Below are 20,884 nucleotides of genomic sequence, written 5' to 3'. Positions count from 1 at the left end.
TTCTCGCCGGTGACTCACCGGTTGCCAGGCAGACCCGCAGAGCCCAGCGGCCCCGGAGCGGAGTTTGGGGCTCGGGCCGGGGGCACGGATCCGCCCCGGGGGGGTCCCCGAGCCCCCTGCCCAGCCCTGGGGCCGATCGGGGGCTCCCCCACCCAGCAGCCGGGGCTGCGTGGCCGCGGGGCAGAGGGGTGGGAAAGGGGGGTCCGGGCTGGCAGCGGAGGAAATGCGGGAGGAAGAGGAGGGAGAGGAGAAGCAGGAGCGGGAGCGGGAGAATCCCGGCGCTCGCAGCGCCCGCACGCTGAGCCTGCAGCAGCCCCTGCCCCGGGAGCATCGCCCCCAGCCCCGAGCCGCAGGTGAGGGCGAGGCCGAGCTCGCCCCGGCTCCAGCCAGGGGTGTCCGGGAGGATTTTTTTGGAGCGTGTTCAGAGCCGGCAGATCCCGGACTCGAGCCCCGGATATCTCCGGGCTCCCTAAGAGGAGCTTTTTCGGGGGCAGAGGAGCCGCGATCGCCCCTCGGGAGGGTCCCGGGGGGTCCACGTGGCGATGGCCCGGTACCGACGGGGCGGGACATTGGTTTTGGGGATCCCCGTGAGAGCCGGGGCTGTGGAACGGGGGACCCCCGGGGCGGGGAGAGGGGAAGGGGCGATACCGGAGCTGGGGCACCCCCGGCAGCCCGGAGATGAGGCGGGGACGGGACCCCCTGACCCTGACAGGGGCGCGTCCTGGGGTGACTTCATGATGCTCGTGCCCCATCGGTCCGTTTAGCCCAGAAATGAGTTCTGCACCTTTAAGGCTGGTTCTGAGAGCCAAGGGGAGGAGGAAGAAGCCGCAGTTTGTTTTCAGACACTGCACTCACTCCTCCACTTTCCGGCTCCTGGATGGACAGAGGGCGGGACAGAGCTCTCCTTTGCTTTTAGTTAGTTTTTAGCTCTCTGAGGCAGAGAAGTTCCCTGGACTGTGGTTTTTCTTTTTCTTTGGTGCTGTTTAAACCTGCTCTGGACTGAACACCCAGAACACCACCGGCAGCTCCCACCTGTGGCCCACCTGGCTGAGCCTGGGTCGCGGCATTTCCAGCGCTGCAGGGACTGATAAGAGACTGAGTCAGCCAAGCCCCAGCCCAAGGAGGGACTTTAGGAGTTTGTCACCTATTTTCCAGCAGCAGGAGGTTTTATTGCTTAATATTGTTCAATTTTTGTGCTGGTGAATGCTTTGCCTGGTAAATAAAGTGGTTTTTTCCACTTTTCTCCAAGGAAATATTTTCCCAAACTGGCTGAGGGTGGGGCTGCTGAATCTGCATTCCAGAGGAAACTTCTTTTGGAGGTTTTCAACCAAATTTGCCCTAAAGCAGGACAGGGTAGTGGAAAGAAGGGGGAACCCCAAGTGGCTGGATTGAGGGGAGCCTGGAGAGAGGGACCTTGGGACCCCAAAATCCGCCTACATCCCTTAGCAGGACCCTGGAGAGGGGGGATCCCCAGGACCCATGGGATCCCCAACAGCCCAGAGACAGGGGACCACCAGAACCCCAGAGGGATGAGACTGGACATGGGACACTCCTGGTGGCTTTTTTTTTATTCACTCTTGATTTTTGGAGGTTTTTATGGACATCAGGTGACTTCTAGAGATGGACTTGTGGGGGTGGAATCCCCAACCCAAGGCATTCACACCTTGTTTCTCCCCAAATCAGTATTTTTCCCAAACCTTCCCACAGTGACATCCCCTCCTGTCCTGCTCTGGGTGAGCTCAGTCCCAAACCTGACCCTGATCCTGGTCTCAATCTCACTCCACGTTTAGACACACTCACAGTTCTGTATTTAATCTCATCCCAATGCCGGACTCGTCTAGCCCCAGAGCCAATCCCAACCCCAGCCCTAAAGCCAATGCCATGTCTAGCCTTAACCCCAATCCCAGCTCTAATCCAAATCTCAGCCCCAACTCTAAGCCCAGCCCCAATTCCAGCCCCTTCCTAAATCCTCAGCCCCAAACCAAATCCCAGGTTCAGCCCTTCTGGGGCTTTGGGGGTGTCTCTGTCCCTGTGCCCCCGATGATGTTTGGGTGGGGTCCCAGCAGGGCTGAGAGGGACAGAGACCCCCCCGGCCTCCCCAGGGGTGAGAAGGTGGCAGAGCCCCCCCAGCCCCGAGCAGCCTCAGCGGTGAGAGGGACACAGAGCCCCTGGTGCCCAGCCCTGCACAGGCACTGCCTGAGGCCAGAGGGATGGAGACCACCCTGAGCATCCCCCAGGACCAGGGGACAGAGAGCCCCGAGCATCCCCTGGGCTGAGAGGGACAGAGACTGCCCCGAGCACCCCCTGGCACAGGGGAGAGAGGGAGGGAGACCCCCCAGGCATTCCCTGGGGTGAGAATGATGCAGACCCCTGGGGAATGGCCTGGGGTGACAGGGACAGGGACACCCCTGGGGAATGGCCTGGGGTGACAGGGACAGGGAAAAACCCCCCAAGCCCCTCCCAAGCATCCCCCAGTGTGAGAGGCACAGAGACCGCTTGAGCATCCCCTGGGCACCAGACAAAGTAAAGTTGTTTCTTGACAGAAATCAAACTTAACCCTACAGAAAATGCCTTGAATTTGCTCTTCCCACAAGTCACTTGTTGTGAACATGCAAACAAATCCCAAAATTTAATAAACTGACAGTAGAAGCAATTTTGTGGCAATTCCAAAATCCATTGGTCCTGCACAGCTCCAGCTCAGCTGCTGGCACATTCTGATAAAAGAAAAGTGGAAATTCGGCCCAACACATTGTGATACCTCTTTTAGGAAAAGATTATGAAAAAGAAGGGAAAGCTCTGTGTAGATGTCACAAAGGTGACAGGGACAAAGAGAAAAATTATTCTCACATTTCGAAAAGCGTCCCAGCCTGTGAAAGAGAAAAGGGGGGACAGCCAAGGAGTGAGAGGGACAGAGACCTCCCCTGGGGCAGGGCAAGTGTGCCATTGTCCCCTGTGTGTGTGGCCTTCCCAGGGTGGGGGTTTTACACCTGAGCCAGTTTGGGTAAGGGGGGTGGTGTTCACCCCCTGAGCAGGGATTCCCCCACTGTTTCAGGCTGCAATGTAAGATGGAACCAAATGCATGTTTTCAATGCCCATCTTCATCAACTGCTATAAACAGGTGGGGCAGTGTTCTTGATCTCTTCCATGACTCAGCCCTGATAACGCCCTCCAGGAGAGATATCTTCTGGGAATGGGCCATTGAGTGTCACTGCAGGACTGATCAAATTCCATCCTCCCATTGTGGGATGCTCCGCCCAGGGGGAGGATCCAAGCATTCCTACCTGCATATAAGCTGAGCCTTGCAACACCAGGAGCAGCTTGCCTACTGGATTCCCAGAGGACAAGAGCTCCAGAACCACCACTGGACCTTCAGAGGAAGACCAGACCCTTCTACAGGATCACTGCTTGGACAGAATCACGTTCATCACTCCAACAGGACTGCAGCCACCATTTAATGGGACTGCTGCCACCACCCTGACCAGCAGGGTGTCAGGTTATATCCTGACTCTGTCAGTTTAAGGCAGTGTTTCTGTATCATTGCCTTGATCTTCTTTTCTTATGAAATTGCAATTCTGGTTTAGACTCTCGCCCAGGTTAGTCTTCAAACCAGTAAAAATTCAATGCGCTCATCCCTTGCTTTCCTCCCAAATCAGGATTTCACATCCCCAAACCTTTGCCAGATGGAGGAGGAGGCTGCAAGGAAGAGGAAGGAGGCCCGGGACACGCAGGCAGGTGAGGAGGAAGTCAGTGCCCCTTTCCCCCTCTCTCCTGCTCCATCTCCCAGCCCAGCACAGCCCCCGGCTGCAGGACAACCCTGCTGCCAACCCCATCCTGCCGGGGATGCACTGGGGGGATCTCCTTCCCCTTCCCTCTGGCACGGAGGCAAATCCCATCCTCTCCTTGTCCTTCCTCCCCCCGGGAAGGATCTGAGCATGGAGACCAGGGAGGAGAAATCCCCACAGCAGAAACTCATGGAAGAGGCTATTTTGAGTGACTCCAGGGCACAGGAATCCAATGGGGAGGAAAATCCCCAGAGATCCCATAAGAGGAGGGGCTGCAAACCCAGCCCAGGGTGCTCTGAGGAGGAAAGACCCACCCTGAGCCAGGAAGGTGGACAGAGCTTCAGCCAGAGCTCAGAGCTGGTGGCCCATGAGCAGCTTCATGATGGGGAGAAGCCCCACAAGTGCTTGGAGTGTGGGAAGAGCTTCAGGCAGAGCAGCACCCTGATCAGCCACCAGATGATCCACACTGGGGAATGGCCCTACGAGTGTGGGGAGTGTGGGAAGGGCTTCAGCTGCAGCTCTGCCCTCATCATCCACCAACGCATCCACACTGGGGAGAGGCCCTACGAGTGTCCCCAGTGTGGGAAGAGCTTCACCCAGAGCTCTAGCTTGACCAGACACCAACGGAGTCACCGGTAAGGAAAGGCTTGCAAATGCCCTGATTGCAGGAACAGCTTCATGCACCACTCCAATTTCAACCCCCATGGGAGAACCCACATTGGAAAGAGCCATGGTGATCCATGTTCCCTGTGATCCATGCTGGGAAGACACCTGTTTCTTTTCCTGCCCTTGCAAATGACCTGATGTGGCATTGAAAAACATGAGGGTCTGGCCATGGCCCTGTCATTACATTCAGTCCAACTACAGATCATTGCCTGGGACAGGAAAGGGACTCTCTCTCTCTCTCTCCCTGAGGAGAAGGGTGTCCTTTCCAGACAGGAAATATTGTAGCCAGGCAGACCCTGTGAGTTGTCTTGTAGTTTTCCCTGTAAACAGTTTTATTTATCCCTTCTGTTCTCAATATTTTTTCTGTTCCTGTTTGTTCTTTATCTCATTCCTGTTCCCAATAAATTGTTCTTAACCCAGCCCGGGATCTTTGCCTTTTGTGCTTTCCATGGGAGGCGGGAGGGCAGCGAGGGCAGCGCGGTTTTAGCGGGAGCAGGAAATTGGGGAATCCCATTGCTGAAGCCCGGCCCGTGGAAACCGAGCATCCCAGCTGGTGGCAGCCCTGGTGGCCATGGCAGCAGCCTTGGGAGCGGGTCCCTGGCTGGGGCTGTGGGAAGCTCTTCCCTCTGGTGCCCAGGGACAGGAGTGGAGGGAGCGGCTGCAGCTGAGTTGGAGCAGGCTCAGGTTGGATGTCAGGAAAAGGTTTTTGCCCCGAGGCTGCTGGGGCCCTGGCCAGGCTCCCCAGGGAAGGGTCCCAGCTCCAGGGCTCTCTGAGCTGCAGCAGCGTTTGGCCAGCGCTGCCAGGCCCAGGCTGGCATTGTTGGGGTGTCCTGTGCAGGGCCAGCAGTTGGACTGGAGGATCCTGATGGGTCCCTCCCGGCTCAGCCAATTCTGTGCTTCTGGGATCCCATGGGCCTGGGGATGGGGCTGCCAATGGTTGCCATGGCAACGGGCTCTGGCTGCAGGCCTGAGCTGGTGTCCATGGCAACCACCCCTGGCATGGGGTCTCCATGGAGCTGCCAAGGCACTGAGCATAGCAACAGGGGGCTGGGGATGGTTGCCATGGAAACTGACCATAGCAACAGGGGGCTGGGGATGGTTGCCATGGAAACTGACTCTAGCAACAGGAGGCTGGTGATGGTTGCCATGGAAACTGACCATAGCAACAGGGTTGCTCGTGATGGTTGCCATGGAAACTGACCATAGCAACAGGGGCCTGGTGATGGTTGCCTGCTAAGGATCACATCTGTCACAGGCCCTCAGAGGGGTTCCATGGGGACTTTCCAAGAGTCTCCAGGCTGTTCCAGAGCTGGAATGTCACAGGCAGAGACAGGAGCTCCATGGATGCCTCCCAGGGCTTTCTGGGATGGTAAAGAGCCCTGTGGTCAGAGGCAGTCACAGCCATCCCATGGTGACATCCCAGGGCACCTTGGGCTGCAAAGGCACCCATCTGTCACAGGCACTCACGGGGGCTCCACGGTGACATCCCAGGAGTCCCCAGGCTGCCAAAGAGCCGGGATGGCCCAGACACTCACATGGGTTCCTGTCATGGGCACAGTGGGAGCCTCAGGCAGCGTTTATTAGAGGAGCTCCTGTTGGGTCACGAGGTGCAGAAAGGATCCCCAATAGCCCCCACAGATCCCCAAATGTCACCGTTGAGTCAGAGATGACACAGACTCAGATCAGAAGGCTAAGGGCTAAAAGCCACCTGTTTTTTCAATCCTCTTCTTTTATATCTTGGTTTGCTACAGGTGGACCTCATTGGTCATTTAATCAACACAATTCACATGATTGGCCAATTAAGACAACACCCCCTCAGTAAACAACGTTTTGGAAAACAGCCAACTTATTACAAATGTTTTCAGAGCACCAGGTATTGATGTTTGCTTTATGTTGGGCCTTTCTGAGGGCTCCTTGGATGGGGGAAAGCCTCCTGTAGCAGTTCTGTGCCAGGTAAAATGTGATGCACAGGACTATTTCAGTCTTCAGCTTGTGGTTTATTGTTATTTTCTTGAAAGTTTTGCATGCTGTCCACCCCAGGCTCAGCGCGCTGGAAAAGCCCCACAAAATGGCCCCAAAATATAGTTTCAAGGACTTCTGAAGTTGTCTCATCCAATGAAGTCTCAAAATATACATTATTTCTACTTGTTTACCAATAACTCGTCCCTTGACTGTCCACATAACCTCTGCACTGTGCTTTCCTTGACCAATCACCCTGTGCCACCAACACTGCAGAAAATGCAGTAGATGAAGAAGAAGACAGGGACTACACCCCAAGACCTCCATCTTTCTTCCTATCTACACCATACTAAAAATCCCAAAACCTAAATTTCTCACCCAAGTGACATGCTGTACTACCCTCTGATCTATTTTACACTTGGGTAAATTCTCATCTGTCCCAAAGTCCTGGAAGTCCTCTCCATTGGCGAAGGTTCAAGGCAGTGTTTCTCTGAGTGTCAGGATTCCTCAGAGCAGACAGAGAAATATTCCCTGTGCCCTGGAGTCCCACACATTTAACCTAAAATCCTTTAACCTTTTAGATTTTAAGTTACCCAAAAATGTTTCAGGTAAGTAGAATAAGAAGTAGAAGAAATAGAGAACAACAGAAAGACAGAAGACCCATACAAAGACACACACACAGGGGTACCAACTGCTCAGGTTCCAGCATCACCAACAGAGGAACCCCAGCAGAAGGCAGGATCCAGACCCTGGGCTGGCCTCACTCCGGCTTTAAACCCTCTGGGCCTTCATGGCCCCGCCCCTGGGGTGGGACTGCCAGTTGCTTGTCCAATCAGAGTCAGGGTAGCACCACCTGCTGCAGTGTGACTGATTGATTGACAGCTGGGCCAATCAGAGCTGGGTTAGCACCGCCCCTGCTGTGTGATTGGCAGCTCTGCCGGGCCAAGGCTGGGGGCGGGGCTCTGTCCCACCACAAACCAAGGCCTGACCCGGCCCTGGCCCCACACGGGCATTCCGAGCATCCCAAGGTGTCTCGGGACATGGATCTCATCCAGCCTCTGACAGCGACCACGGTGACACTACGGAACCTCATGGAGCCATGGGTCAGTTGTGACAATGGAGATCCAAGGAAATGATGGTGAGACTGTGGAATCCCGGAATCATGGAATCAAGGAGACCATTGTGCAAATCATGGGCCCTATGGAAGCAAGGATCAATGATCAAACTGTGGTTTGATTGTGATTGATTTAAAATAGAAACAAGGAGCCATTGTGACACAGCGGGGCCACATGGAGCCACGGGAACCCTGTGACTCTGTTGGGTCTCATGAAACCAAGAAGCCATTGTGACATTGCCAGAGCTCATGGAATCAAGGAGACCATTGTGACAGGGTGGGCACCCATGAAGTCAATGGAACATGGAACAGGTCTGCCTGGTTTGGCCTCCTGGGGGCTGTCTCAGAGGTCCCACTGAATTTGGCATGTCAAGGGCCACTTCCCATCTGACCGTGAAGCACTGGGGCTCTGTGCTTTTATTCCTATGGGAAAGAACTGTCTTTCTTGTCTAGGCACCCATGGTCAAAATTGGGATTCTGCATCTAAAATTCCCTATATCCAAGGGTTACTCCCAAAAAAATCTGCCCATACAGTCAAGTCTGGCCAGCCTTGGCCTCTGGTGGCTGCCTCTCATCTGCCCCTGCACCACTGGGGCTCACTTGTTTCCTTCCTATGGAGACCATTGTGACGCTGCGGAGCATTGTGGAACCAAAGGGCCATGGTGATACTGCAGGCCCTTGTGAACCTGTGACACTGTAGGAACTTGTGGAACCAAGGGGAACATTGTGACACTGCAGGGTACCATGGATCCAAGGGGCCACTGTGACACTGTGGGGCCTCGTGGAACCAAGAACATCATTGTGGCTCTGCTGGGCCGCATGGTCCCAAGGGGCCAGTGTGAAGCAGCAGGGCTTTGTGGAACCAAGAGGCCATTGCTGCATTTCAGGGCCTCGTGGAGCCAAAGGGCTGTTGTGATCCTGCAGGGCACCGTGGATCCATGGAGAGCATTGTGGCATTGCAAGGCCCCATGGAATCATGGAGACCATTGTGACCCTGCAGGGCCTCATGGAAGGAAGGGGCCATTGTGACACAGAGGGGCTTCATGGAACCAATAGATCATGATGACAAATGGGGCCTCGTGGAACCATGGGGACCATTAAGATCCTTAAGGACTTGTGTAACCAAGGGGCCATTATGACACCTGAGGACCTCATGGGAGCAAGGAGCCATTGTGACACTGCAGGGCCCTGTGGAACCAAGGGAACATGAAACAGGTGTGGCTGCCTTGGCCTCCCAGGGGTCACCTGACAGGTCTGGCTGACCTTGGAATGTGTAAGGCCACTCCCATCTGCCCCTGAAACACTGGGGCTCTGGACTTTTCTTTTTATGGAAAAGAACTGTCCATCTTTTCCAGGTATCCATGGCCAAAATTAGGATTCCACCTCCAAATTTCTGTGCATCCAAGGATTGCTCCCAGACAAAAGCTGCCAGGACAGACACGTCTGGCTGGTCTTTAACTCCTGAGTGCCAGAACTCACCTGTTTTCCAAACACTGGAAAGGGATCTGTGCTTTTCCTTTTATGGAAAAAATCATCCTTCTCCAGGCACAAATGTCTGAAATTAGGATTCCAGATTCATAATTTCAAATATCCAAGGGCTGCTCCAAGCAAACCTGCCAGGACAGACAGGTCAGGCTTGCCTTAGCCTCTGGTGGTTGCCGTTCATCAGCTCCTGAAACACGAGGGCTCCGTGGTTTCCTTCCTATGGAGACCAATGTGACACTTGGGAGCCTTGTGAAATGAAGGGGCCACTGTGACACTGAAGAGCACCATGGATCCAAGGCACCATTGTGACACTGTGGGGCTTTGTGGAACCAAGGACATCATTGTGGCTCTGTTGGGCCGCAGGGTCCCAAGGGGCCAGAGCAAAGCAGCGGTGCGGGAGTTAGCCCAGCTGTAACTCAGAGCCAGCCAGATTTTACCCCAAAAGAATTGGGCATGAGTTTCAAGCCCTGGGAATCATTTGTTTAAATTAAAGTGAGCTTGAAAGTTCTCCAAAAAGCCTTTAGTGTTGTTATGCTAACTTGTCCAAGTTCTCCTCCCCTCATGGTTACTTGTTTCCCCTATAGGGTTATTGTTCTAGAGTGTTTCTACCCCCATGTGTACATGTTGTTGCTCCCCTTTGTCTCGGGTCTTTGGATCCTGCCCCTCATACTGTTCTCGACTTCTCCATGTTTATTGTTTTTCACCCTGTTAATAAAGTTCCTTTTAAACAACTCCATTGATCCTGCTCCTTTTCATTTTTGCCACCCTCGCCGTGAAGTCAGGGAACCAGAGAGGTTTGACACAGCCACCCTCATTGTGACATTTGGCGCCCAAACAGGGACCCTGACACTCAGGGCTCCCTGTGTCAGTCACGTCAGCTGGAGTTAGCTGATGGATAGGCCAGGGCTCCCTGGGATTTTGGATTGTGCCAGGCCCAGTGGATTCATCGTTGCTTCAAGGGACCTTGCCCAGGATCAGCAGGGACGACGGTTTCACCTGCATAGGATTGCAGGTGGGTTTGGGGAAATGCAAGACATTTATTGCCCATTTTGCTACTGTGTTTTTACAATATGCACCCAAATCCCATAACTGATTAGGGGTGTTCTGGGGGCTCTTCCCCATAAGGCAGAGAAAGAGAAAAATGGGCAGCTGGATGTCGAAAGTAGAAAGGAGCATATATGGATGCTTTAATTCTCACTGATCATGACATAACATTTTCAAAGAATGAATTAAAATCAATCATGAGGTAGATCATTAAAAATTTTCCAGACACCTCTGCTGACGAAATCCATATCACTGAATTTTGGGACTCATTGGGAGTTAAACTGTACAACCTTTCGATCAAAAGGGACCCCATTGCATCCTGCATGCTCCCCATCTTCCACACCATCCTTGAGACCCTTCACCAGCAAGCAGTGTGTTGAAAACTCAATCCATTGGTCACTCCTAACTTGGGAGCTCCCCTCAAACCTGCCTTTCTCAGACCTTCCAAGATGGTCCAAGATGGCAATGGCCACGCGGTCTTGGAGCATCATGCCCTGGAGACTCAGGACGAAAGGAGCCTGAATGTGGCTCGGGAGCCCGACCATCCTCCCTCCATCTTGGCTCCTCCACTTCCTTCTACCACAGCCTTCTCTTCTGCCCTGAACGAACCTCCAGACTCCACCCCCATGGATGTGGGTCACGCCCCCACTGTCAATCATTCCACCTCCACCCTGGGCCATGCCTCCAGAGCTCCACCCCAGAAGTCCGCCATCCTAAATCAAGGCCCTTCCTCCCCAACACCTGACAAAGTGGCAGCACCCTTTGCCTCACCCTCCAGCAAGAATATAACCCCATGATCAAAGATACTAAGCCCAACTGTCACACTATTTCTAATCCAAATGTTTCTGGTCCAAGTTATTCTTCCTCCCAGGAAGAAAGTTTGGACTCCCCAGAGCCACCTCGCCCCTCAACCCCAGAAGATCCCTAGGAAAGGATCTGGAAGGAAGCAGTTAAGGAAGGAGACTGGCAAATAGTCTCGAAACTCCTTGTTGCCCCCATATGTTATGAAAGAAGGGGGCAGAATCCCAGGGATCAGCCATTGGTTTATGGGGAAATCAAGGAGCTGTGTAGGGAAGATAAAGACCATAGGAAGGATTTACCTTGTTTTAATGGCCTAATGAGGGCCATGTTTACAGCACATCTCAACTCCCTATTATTTAAAATATATTATGACCATGTTGTTGTCACCTACAGAATAACCTTGTCGGAAGAGGGATGAAAACGTTCGCTAAATCAATTAATAGCAGACTATGCTAATAATGAGGCAAGGGTGGAATTGACAATCAACCATCTAGCTGGAGAAGGACCACACAGCCTGCCAGATGATCAAGCAGCAGGTATCCCCAGAAGAGCATTAGATGATATTAAAAAAAAATGGTTTTGAAAGCGTGAATCCAGGTACTGGATGGTACCACCCCCAGTTTGGACTATGTAAACATAAGACAAGAACCTGGAGAGCCCTACATGAAATTTATTGATCACCTTAAACAGGCACTAGAGAAACCCTAGGGGCCATGCAATTCCCTTTTAATGGGCCCCAGCAACATCTACAGGGCCCAAAAATATGTTTCCAGTGTGGTCAACAAGGACATTTTAGAGAAGATTGTCCCCAAGGAGGAGGAGCCTATCTGGTCCCTAATGGATAATCAACATCAAATTAGGTGGAATTTCTCAAAAGGTAATTACACCAAGCAGCCAAAAACTGCCATTGGAGTGCAAGGTGGCCTCAGGCTATGGCACAAATGTTCAAGCCAATGATGCCTACAATCGCTGAATTGTACACCCATTACAGATAATGTAGCCCTAAACTCCAGCACCTCATCTCCCATTTGCCAACCACCTTACCACCAGGGGCAAAATTGAAGTTGCTGAGTCTGGAATCTGTTGTTTTAACTGATTATTTTGCCCATGAAATATCAACAGGACAGCTGGGGCCCAAAGATCAGCCCTCTGAACTATTAATTTTAGTAAACTACCAATCAAGCACTGAAGGATTTTTTGTATTGCCATCCATACTATCAATGTCCTCACAATGAGAAATTACAGTGCTGGCCCTGTCTCCCAACCCACCTTGTTTTATACCCCAAGGACTAACAATTGCCCAGGCAGGATACTGATGACACTTCACTAGGGATGTGATAAATCAGGATTGACCAAAAATCACCTGCACTCTGGAACTTAACAGTGAAAAGGTTGTTTTGACAGGGCTTGTGGACATGGGAGCAGATGTGACAGGTATCTCACATTCCAAGTGGGCTCCTAACTGGGTGTTTACAGCTACTGCAGGAATATTGTCCGAGATTGGAGGTGACAGTGACAGTGTCCGAAGTGCAGAACTTATTAACATCAAAGGACCCAAAGGCCAAATTGCCACAATGAGACCATTTGTGATAAAGGACCTTGGTGTATCCCAGATAAGAACATCAAGACCTACCTGTAGCCACTGAGTGTGGATTCTGCAAAGGAACCCCCAAGTCCACCCCAAGACAAAACCCACCAGACAGTGACTCTGGCACCTGGACTAGACAATTCTCTTGAAGATGACACATCGGAAGCTTCTACTCACATTCCTCAGCCTGTTTGCAACAATGCTCCTACTGAGTGGATGGGTAGCCCTCAAAAACACAAAGCACAATGTATGGATAACTCTAGCAAAGCCATGAAACAAGACACCCTGTGCCTGTCTGTCGCTAGCCCTGACGACCCCTTCTCCACCTGCCTAGTGGGGTTGCCTACAGATGTCTGGCCAATAACTGAGGGTGCCATTTGCAGTATGCCAGGTGACAATCCTGACGGCAAATAGAAGTGCAACCCTGTCGGTGCTTGGGACTACTGGACCCAGAAGCTCCTGCATGCACCACTAGAACTCAGGGGGTAGAAATTCTCAGCTCTGTAAAAATGGACTTTTGTGTAAGGTTTTATTACCATCTGAGATGGGAAGAGGGTGAAAGACACAAAATTACAAAAAAAAAAAGAAACTATCAGGAGACACTATCTCCCCATACCATCCCACTTACAAAAACCAGACCTGATGGTGTAATTACACCTCTTCCATGATTTCTTGGTCCAGTAGCTACCCACTCAACTTGCTGCAGGGTGTGTTTCTTATTTGCAGGGATAGAGTGTCGCAGACATCTTTCATGAAAAATCCTTTCTTAGGATTTTTCCTTGTGAGAAGCTGCAGTTTCAGCAACCAAAAGTAAACAATGCTTATCTGCTGCTGTGGAATGCAACAGGTAGACCTGTGATTGGTCTCCTGTGGATGTTTGGATTTACTGACCACTCATGGCAGAGCTAGCTCTTGCTCTCTGTCTGAGACACAGATCTTTGTGATTCATTGTTGTCTATTCTTAGCTTAGCTAGCTTCTGAAGAAACCTTTTCCTTTCTATTTCTTTTTAGTATAGTCTTAATGTAACATATACCATAAAATAATAAATCAAGCCTTCTGATCATGGAGTCAACATTCTCGTCTCTTCTTCATCCTGAAAATGCTTGTGACCATGGTCACAATAGATCATGGCCTGGTGTCCCTTCAGACATCAAAGGCGGACATTGTAGCTTGGGGAGGCTTACCTTGCTGGCACCCAACACAAAAATGATTAATGGCCAGAGAAACAGAGCAAAAAGATCTACACACTACTTTGAATCTGATTGCAAAAATAATGTCATCTATTGGAGTCAAAAGAAGAGAATGGCAGCCTCCATGTTTCTGCCTTGGGTGGCTGCAGCAAAAGCTTTAGGGCAATCAGACCATCCTGGGTGCCTGTTAAGTAAGCAAACCAATGCTGCCTCCCTCACATTGAGTGGCTGCTCTCAGACACAGAGACCATCAGACACGCCACCGTGCAGAACAGCGATAGAGTTTTTACTCTGGGCACATGGGCATGGCTGTTTAGACTCTGAGGGCATGTGCTGCATGAACCTCTCCAGCCACAGCGAGTCAATCCACAAGAGCATTCAGGTACTGAAGGAAGGGTTCAAGAAGCTTCAAGTGGAAAACAAAGACTGGTTCAATAAACTCCTCCAACTGAAGGGACGAAAGGGTTGGATGATGTCTAGCTAAAAGAGGACTATTAATCTCTTAGGGGTTGTTCCTGTATTGTTAATTGTCCCATGTTTGTTTGGATGCTTTAAGAAAGTCTTACAAAATTCTTTCAGTTCCGTCTTTGTTGTAAAAGAGAAAGGGGTAAGATACCCAACACAGGCTCCTCATGGACTTCTTGGAGGAGAGAATTGGAGGCCAGGAAGGCACAAAAACCTCTCAGAGACTCAGTGTGGCAAGGAAAATCCTTAGAAGTACGTAAAAGTATTCGTAAATTGATGAAGTACCTTAAAAACCTTGAGTATCTCAAGGCATTAATGAGCCCCACTGAGTGTCAGTACAGAGCTCTCAAGGGACTCATTAAAGCAGATAATTGGGGCCATGATTGCACAAACCTCTCACAGAGTCTGTATCAAAAGGGAAACACCAAGTACCTTAAAATAACTGGAGTACCATGAAGTAATAATGAGCCCCACTGAGTGTTGTTACTGACAAAGCCTCTCCAGGGACTCATTACAGCAGATAATTGGAGGCCAGGATTGCACAAAGCTCTCAGAGACTCCAAGGCAAAAGCCAGAGCCAAAGTCCTTTGAAAAACCTGCAGTCCCTGCAGGGAGCATGAAGGAGCCCCCAGGGCCATTGCTGAGCAAGGCTCCCCAGGGACTCCTTGCAGCAGATCCTTGAGGCCACAGGGATGTGGGCTAGGGGGGGATGCTGAGGGCAGCACAAGGGGCTGCCAGTGCCCAGCCTGGCTGGGGCTGTGCCAGGAGGCCCCAGGGCCTCAGGACAAGGTTTCTCCTCCCAGCCCTTGGTGGCACAGACCCTGCTGTGCCCCAGGGCACCAAGACTTGGCTTCTCTTTGTCCCCACCTGTCATCACTGCCTGCAGTTCTCTGCTCTGCCTGGGGCCTGGGGACACTTGCTCAGTCGTGTCCCTCACTGGGACCCATTAAAAGTCCAAGAAACTTTGGAGTTGGATTCTGCCTTGGAGTTCTGGAGAGGTTTCTTCAGCTGCCTCTCAGGGACTGATGTTCAGGGCCTGAGCACAAAGGCCCAGAGGCTGATTAAAGTCCTTGTGCTGTGTCTGTGCTGCTGAGCTGGGCTGGGCTCCTGGCCCAGAGGCAGCTCCTGGTCACCAAGAAGAGCTTCAAAAGCACATTTCTCTGGATGAGCAGCTCTTCTGCCAGCCCAGCAGGGCTGGGGCACTGCCTGCAGCCAGCCCGGGCACAGCCCAGAGGCACAGAGAGCTTCAATCAGTCAGGGCTGGGAAGGGGCTGAGAAGTGCCTGGGGCACAATCACTGCCAGCCCTTGGCACAGGAACCTCTGGCTGCAGGACAATGCAGCTGCAGCTCCTGGAGCCATCTTCTCAAGCTGGAACATGCCAATGCCTGCAGAGCCTGTGAGTACATTCTCTGCTTGTCTCTTGTGCAGAGCAGCCAGGGGTGCCCAGGGCTGTCCTGCAGAGCAGGGTCCTGCAGCCCAGGGCGCTGTGCTGGGGCAGGGACTCTGCTGCCTGCCAGGGACAGCTCTCAGCCAGCCCTGGCAGCTGCTCCCAGCACTGGGGGAGAAGATCTGGGTGGCAGGAGACAGCTGGTGAGGCTTGGGAGTGTTCTCCTTGTGTGGGGAGGATGCTGCATTGTTCAGGACTGCTCCCAGCATGGCATTTAACTGCAGAACATTTCCAAGTAGATTATACAAGGAGCACAGCAAGGCAGGGACTGCATAAAAGGGAAAATACTGCTTTTTTAATCTATTACTACGGGTTGCTGGGATGGGAAATTGCCCATAGATATTAATCTCTCATTTCAGGCTGAGATAAATAAAAATAAAATTTCTCTCAGATATGAATAAATTGGGCAGTGACAGAAATCAGCCCTTAGAGGCAGCCTCAGAGCCGCTTTTCCAGCCTCCTCAGGGTTGCTCTGAGGTTGCCATCAGAGCCTGCAGAGCCAGAGCTGCCCCCGGGCAGTGCCTGAGCTGGGAGGGCTCTGCAGGGTAGAGCTGAGCCCCCAGGGCTGGGCTGGGCTCTGGCAGCACTGGCAGGGCCCAGCCCTGGGCACAGGGAAGCAGCTGCTGGCAGGGACAGCTCCAGGCAGCAGAGCCCTGGGCAGGCAGTGGGGGGAAAGTGCCCCCAGGCTGTGCTGGGATATTTCAAGTCCTCTCCCAACCCAACTATTCCATGATTACTTTTCTTACAGATCCCCATGCCAATACACTGATAGTGTCCAACAGCAGCTCCATCAGGCACTTCCTCCTGCTGGCATTGGCAGACACGCGGCAGCTGCAGCTCCTGCACTTCTGCCTCTTGCTGGGCATCTCCCTGGCTGCCCTCCTGGGCAACGGCCTCATCATCAGCGCCGTAGCCTGCGGCCGCCACCTGCACACGCCCATGTTCTTCTTCCTGCTCAACCTGGCCCTCGCTGACCTGGGCTCCATCTGCACCACTGTCCCCAAAGCCATGCACAATTCCCTCTGGGACACCAGCAACATCTCCTACACTGCATGTGCTGCACAGCTCTTTTTCTTCCTGTTCTTCATCTCAGCAGAGTATTTCCTCCTGACCATCATGTGCTACGACCGCTACGTGTCCATCTGCAAACCCCTGCACTATGGGACCCTCCTGGGCAGCAGAGCTTGTGCCCACATGGCAGCAGCTGCCTGGGCCATTGCCTTTCTCTATTCACTGCTGCACACAGCCAATACATTTTCCCTGCCCCTGTGCCATGGCAATGCCCTGGGCCAGTTCTTCTGTGAAATCCCACAGATCCTCAAACTCTCCTGTGCCAAATCCTACCTCAGGGAACTGGGGCTTCTTGGTGTGGGTGCCTTTTTGGTGTTTGGTTGTTTTGTGTTCATTGTTTTCTCCTATGTGCAGATCTTCAGGGCTGTGCTGAGGATCCCCTCTGAGCAGGGACGGCACAAAGCCTTTTCCACCTGCCTCCCTCACCTGGCCGTACTCTCCCTGTTTGTCAGCACCGCATTGCTCGCCTATCTGAAGCCCCCCTCCATGTCCTCCCCATCCCTGGATCTGGCCCTGTCAGTTCTGTACTCGGTGGTGCCTCCAGCCCTGAACCCCCTCATCTACAGCCTGAGGAACCAGGAGCTCAAGGCTGCAGTGTGGAGACTGATGACTGGATGCTTTCAGAAACATTAAACTGCTGGGCAATTTCTGGAAATCACTTGCAATAAAAGTAGTATTGGATACTTCTCATTGCTTTAGCTGTGGGGTTTTTTCTTTTGTTTTACTTTTTTCTGATTTTGAACAAAGACATGTCATTCCTCTAGGCCATTTCTCATTTTGTTTCTCTCCACCTTCCCTGTGGCCATAGACTGTCTCAATGAGGGGCTGTGCTATTGAGAGGAATAGAGGATTTGTCTTTACAAAATATCTGTGGGTCTGCTGGTAGATAAAACTAGCTCTGGAAGATAAAAGAAACAACGTGAAGGATTCCACTGATTGATGAATGGAAAAAGATATTTGCTTTTACAAATAAACTTTATGTTTGCTGATAAATGAAATTAGAGATTGAGAGATATAAAAAACAATGGGGAAGAAAAATCCCTAAATTCCATAAGAATTAAAAAGTAAAAGGGAGGGTTATACATTAGAGGGAAATCTTTGGAAAATCTTTGGTATCAGGCCTATCGGGGAGTCTGTACCCATCAAGTACCTCAGCCAATATGGAAAGAGAGAAGGGAAATGCAGCCAGGAAATTAGCATAAAAAGATGGCTGCATCCTGTAAAAATTCAAGAGATCCCAGGGGAATTCCCCATGTCCTCTCCCTTTATTTGAATAAAGCTAGAAACGACTCCCCTGTCTCCATTTTGGACATAAACCAGTGGTGTTTGTGGATTAATGTTCCTAACACTCTCTGTGGCTTTAAATGAACTAAAGGATCTCCCAGCAGAGTTTTCTGCAGAGACGCCCTTTTGTTGCCTTCTCTGGAGCTGCAGCAGCAATGTCTGTGTGCAGAGCTGGGGCAGATCAGCGCTGGCCCAGCAGCTGTGCCCAGCAGCAGCAGCAGCAGCAGCACTTGGTGTTGCCAGTGCTGCTGCCATGGCCCTGCCCCGCTGCCCTGGTGGCCCTGGTGTTGCTGCAGGGCCTGAGTGCTCTCGGGGCCGGGCACAGCCCTGGGGGTGGCAGTGCCGGGGCTGCAGCAGGGACAGGCCATGGGCACTGCTGGGGCAGCGCTGACGCCTCAGGCCAGGCCCTGGGGGCTCCAGGCTCCTTGCCCAGGCTCTCTCAAGAACACGGCCAGGCCAATGCTCAGCAGCACAGAAACCCCCGTCAGCAGCCCCAGGCTGGCCGTGGGCAGGCTGGGGGCAAACAGCATGGCTGGGGCTCTGCAAGGGCCCTGGGGCAGACGGGAAGGAGCAGCAGAGCAGGGGCTGATCCATGCCCAGTGCGCTGCACAGCCCAGGGCAGCGTCCCAGAGCGTCCTCATGCAGCTGCCAACAGCATCCCCCCTCTGCAGCCCTGGCCTCTCCCCCAGCTCACACAGGTGCCCCATCCTTGCAGGCACAGACACGGCAGCACTGCCTCAGCAGCCCCTGTTTGCATTGCACACAGCAGGGCCAGCACCCCCATGCTGTTGCTGTGGGGACATGAACCTGAGGGAGCACAAATGCCATCAGCCCCTGGGGCCAGCAAGGCCTGCGGGACACCAGGGAAACCACTCAGCTTTGTCCTGGCCTCTGCACTCAGCCAGAAAGTTTGTTCCCATTAGCTGGGAGTTTCCTGTGCCACTGCAGACGCTGTTGCTCAGAGCCAGGGCTGCCTGGCAGCCACCCCCAAACTGCCCTGAGCATATCCTTTGTCCCACCTTTACTTTCTTTACTCCCCTTGGACAAATTTCTTCTTCTTGCCCCCCCCTTTTCCCTGCCCTGCAAACAGCCCATCCCTGTTTGCCCTTTCCTCTCTGGCCCCACTCCCCATTGCAGTTCCTGACTTGGCACCATGGGAACGTCCCCGAGCCTTCTTGCCCACCTGGGCACACTGCTGCCTCATGTCCAGCCTGCTGTCCCTCAGGCCCTGCAGGTCCCTTTCTGCCTGGCTGCTCTCCAGACACTCTGTCCCCAGCCTGTAGTGCTTCAGAGGTTGTTGTGGCCAAAGTGCAGGACCCGGCACTGGGACTTGTTAAACCTCACCTTGTTGGATTTGGGCCCTGGATCCAGCCTGTCCAGGGCCCTGTGCAGAGCCCTCCTACCCTCCAGCAGATCCACACTCCCAGAAAACTTGGGGTCACCAGGGTTCCGTGAGGCCCCAGAGTGTCCCAATTGTCTCCATGATTCCATGAGGCCTCCCAGTGTCACAATGTCCCTTTGGTTCCTGGGGACCCCTTGGTGTCACAAAGTCCCTTGGATCCTTGGGCCCTGCAGTGTCACAATGGATCTTTGGTTCCATGAGGTCTGGCAGTGCAGCAATGCTGTCCTTGGTTCCACAGGGTCACAATGGCCTCTTGGTCCCAAGGGCCACCATGGTGTCAAACATGTTTCCTTCATTGCAGGAGTCCCTGAGGAACAGCACTGGCCCCTTGGTTCCATGGGGCCCTGCAGTGTCACCATGGTCCCTTGGCTCTGTGCTGCCATATCGTACACAGTGTCACCATGGTCCTCTCAGTGCCACCAGGCCCTGCAGTGTCACAATGGCCCCTTGCTTCCCCAGGCCCTGCAGTGGCACAATGATCAGAGAATCAGCCAGGCTGTAAAAGACCTTAGAGTGCAACAGGTCCAACCTGGGACCCAGCACAACCTTGTCACCCAAACCATTGCACTCAGTGCCACATCCAATCTTTCCTTAAAAACCTCAAAGGACGGTGACTCACCCAACTCCCTGGGCAGCCCATTCCAATGCCCAATCACCCTTTGTGTGAAGAATATTTCCTAATGTCCAGCCTAAATATCCCCTGGTACAGCTGAAGGCTGTGTCCTCTTGTCCTGTCACTGTTCCCTGGGAAAAGAGCCTGACCCCCACCTGGCTGCACCCTCCTGTCAGGGAGCTGTATAGAGTGATGAGGTCTCCCCTGAGCCTCCTCTTCTCCAGCAAAAACAACCCCAGCTCCCTTAGCTGCTCCTCACAGGACTTGTGCTCCAGACCTCTCCCCAGCCTTGTTGCCCTTCTCTGGACACGCTCCAGCCCCTCCATGTCCTTCCTAAATTGGGGGGCCCAAAACTGGAAACCGGACTTGAGGTGCTGCCGAACCAATGCCATGCACAGTGGAAGAATACTTGCCCTGCCCCTGCTGGCCACACCATTCCTGATCCATTGGAATTCCAGGGGTTGGATGAGGGAAATGGTGGGGAAGGAGTGGGGACAAAGTGTTATTGATTGTCAGCCATGAAGGGTTTTGATTTTTTTTTATATCTGTTCAGACTGGATTATGAGGTGCTAGAGGTCAATATCAATTGGACATTGCTCATACGAATCTACAAATAGGAAAAGAAAACTTAACATGACAAAACACTTCTCTCTGCATTGTTTTCAAGACAGTGTATTCACTTAGAATACACCTCTGAAATCTGTCTAATTATTCACAGAATAAATAAAAGCATAGAATATTCCCTGTGGCTTTTGTTGTTCTGGAGTTTTTGCACAAATGTTTATGAGCTTTCCTCACTGAATTCCTGAATTGAAGAGCTCAAGAAAGAAGAGGCCTCTGGAGTAGTAAAACTCATCAGCAAACTCCAAGTGGCTGAGGATCCATGCCCATGGGAGCAGCAATGAACAGAAATGGTCACAGCTTTGTGGCTGCCCCAGCTTTGGCATGGGCCCTGGGCCTGGAGCAGGAGC

At 52.5% G+C, this 20,884-nt stretch overlaps 1 protein-coding gene across 1 annotated transcript; it reads left to right on the top strand.

The window, feature by feature from the left end:
• Nucleotides 1–16,272: 16,272 nt before the first annotated feature.
• LOC143692618 (olfactory receptor 14J1-like) lies at nucleotides 16,273–17,247 on the top strand. Its single transcript, XM_077172868.1, has one exon. It carries the CDS (start codon nucleotides 16,273–16,275, stop codon nucleotides 17,245–17,247), a length of 975 nt encoding a protein of 324 aa, XP_077028983.1.
• Nucleotides 17,248–20,884: the final 3,637 nt, after the last annotated feature.

Source organism: Agelaius phoeniceus (assembly GCF_051311805.1).
Source record: "Agelaius phoeniceus isolate bAgePho1 chromosome W unlocalized genomic scaffold, bAgePho1.hap1 SUPER_W_unloc_2, whole genome shotgun sequence".
In the NCBI taxonomy this organism is placed as follows: domain Eukaryota; kingdom Metazoa; phylum Chordata; class Aves; order Passeriformes; family Icteridae; genus Agelaius; species Agelaius phoeniceus.
This window is presented reverse-complemented; position numbering and strand designations above follow the sequence as displayed.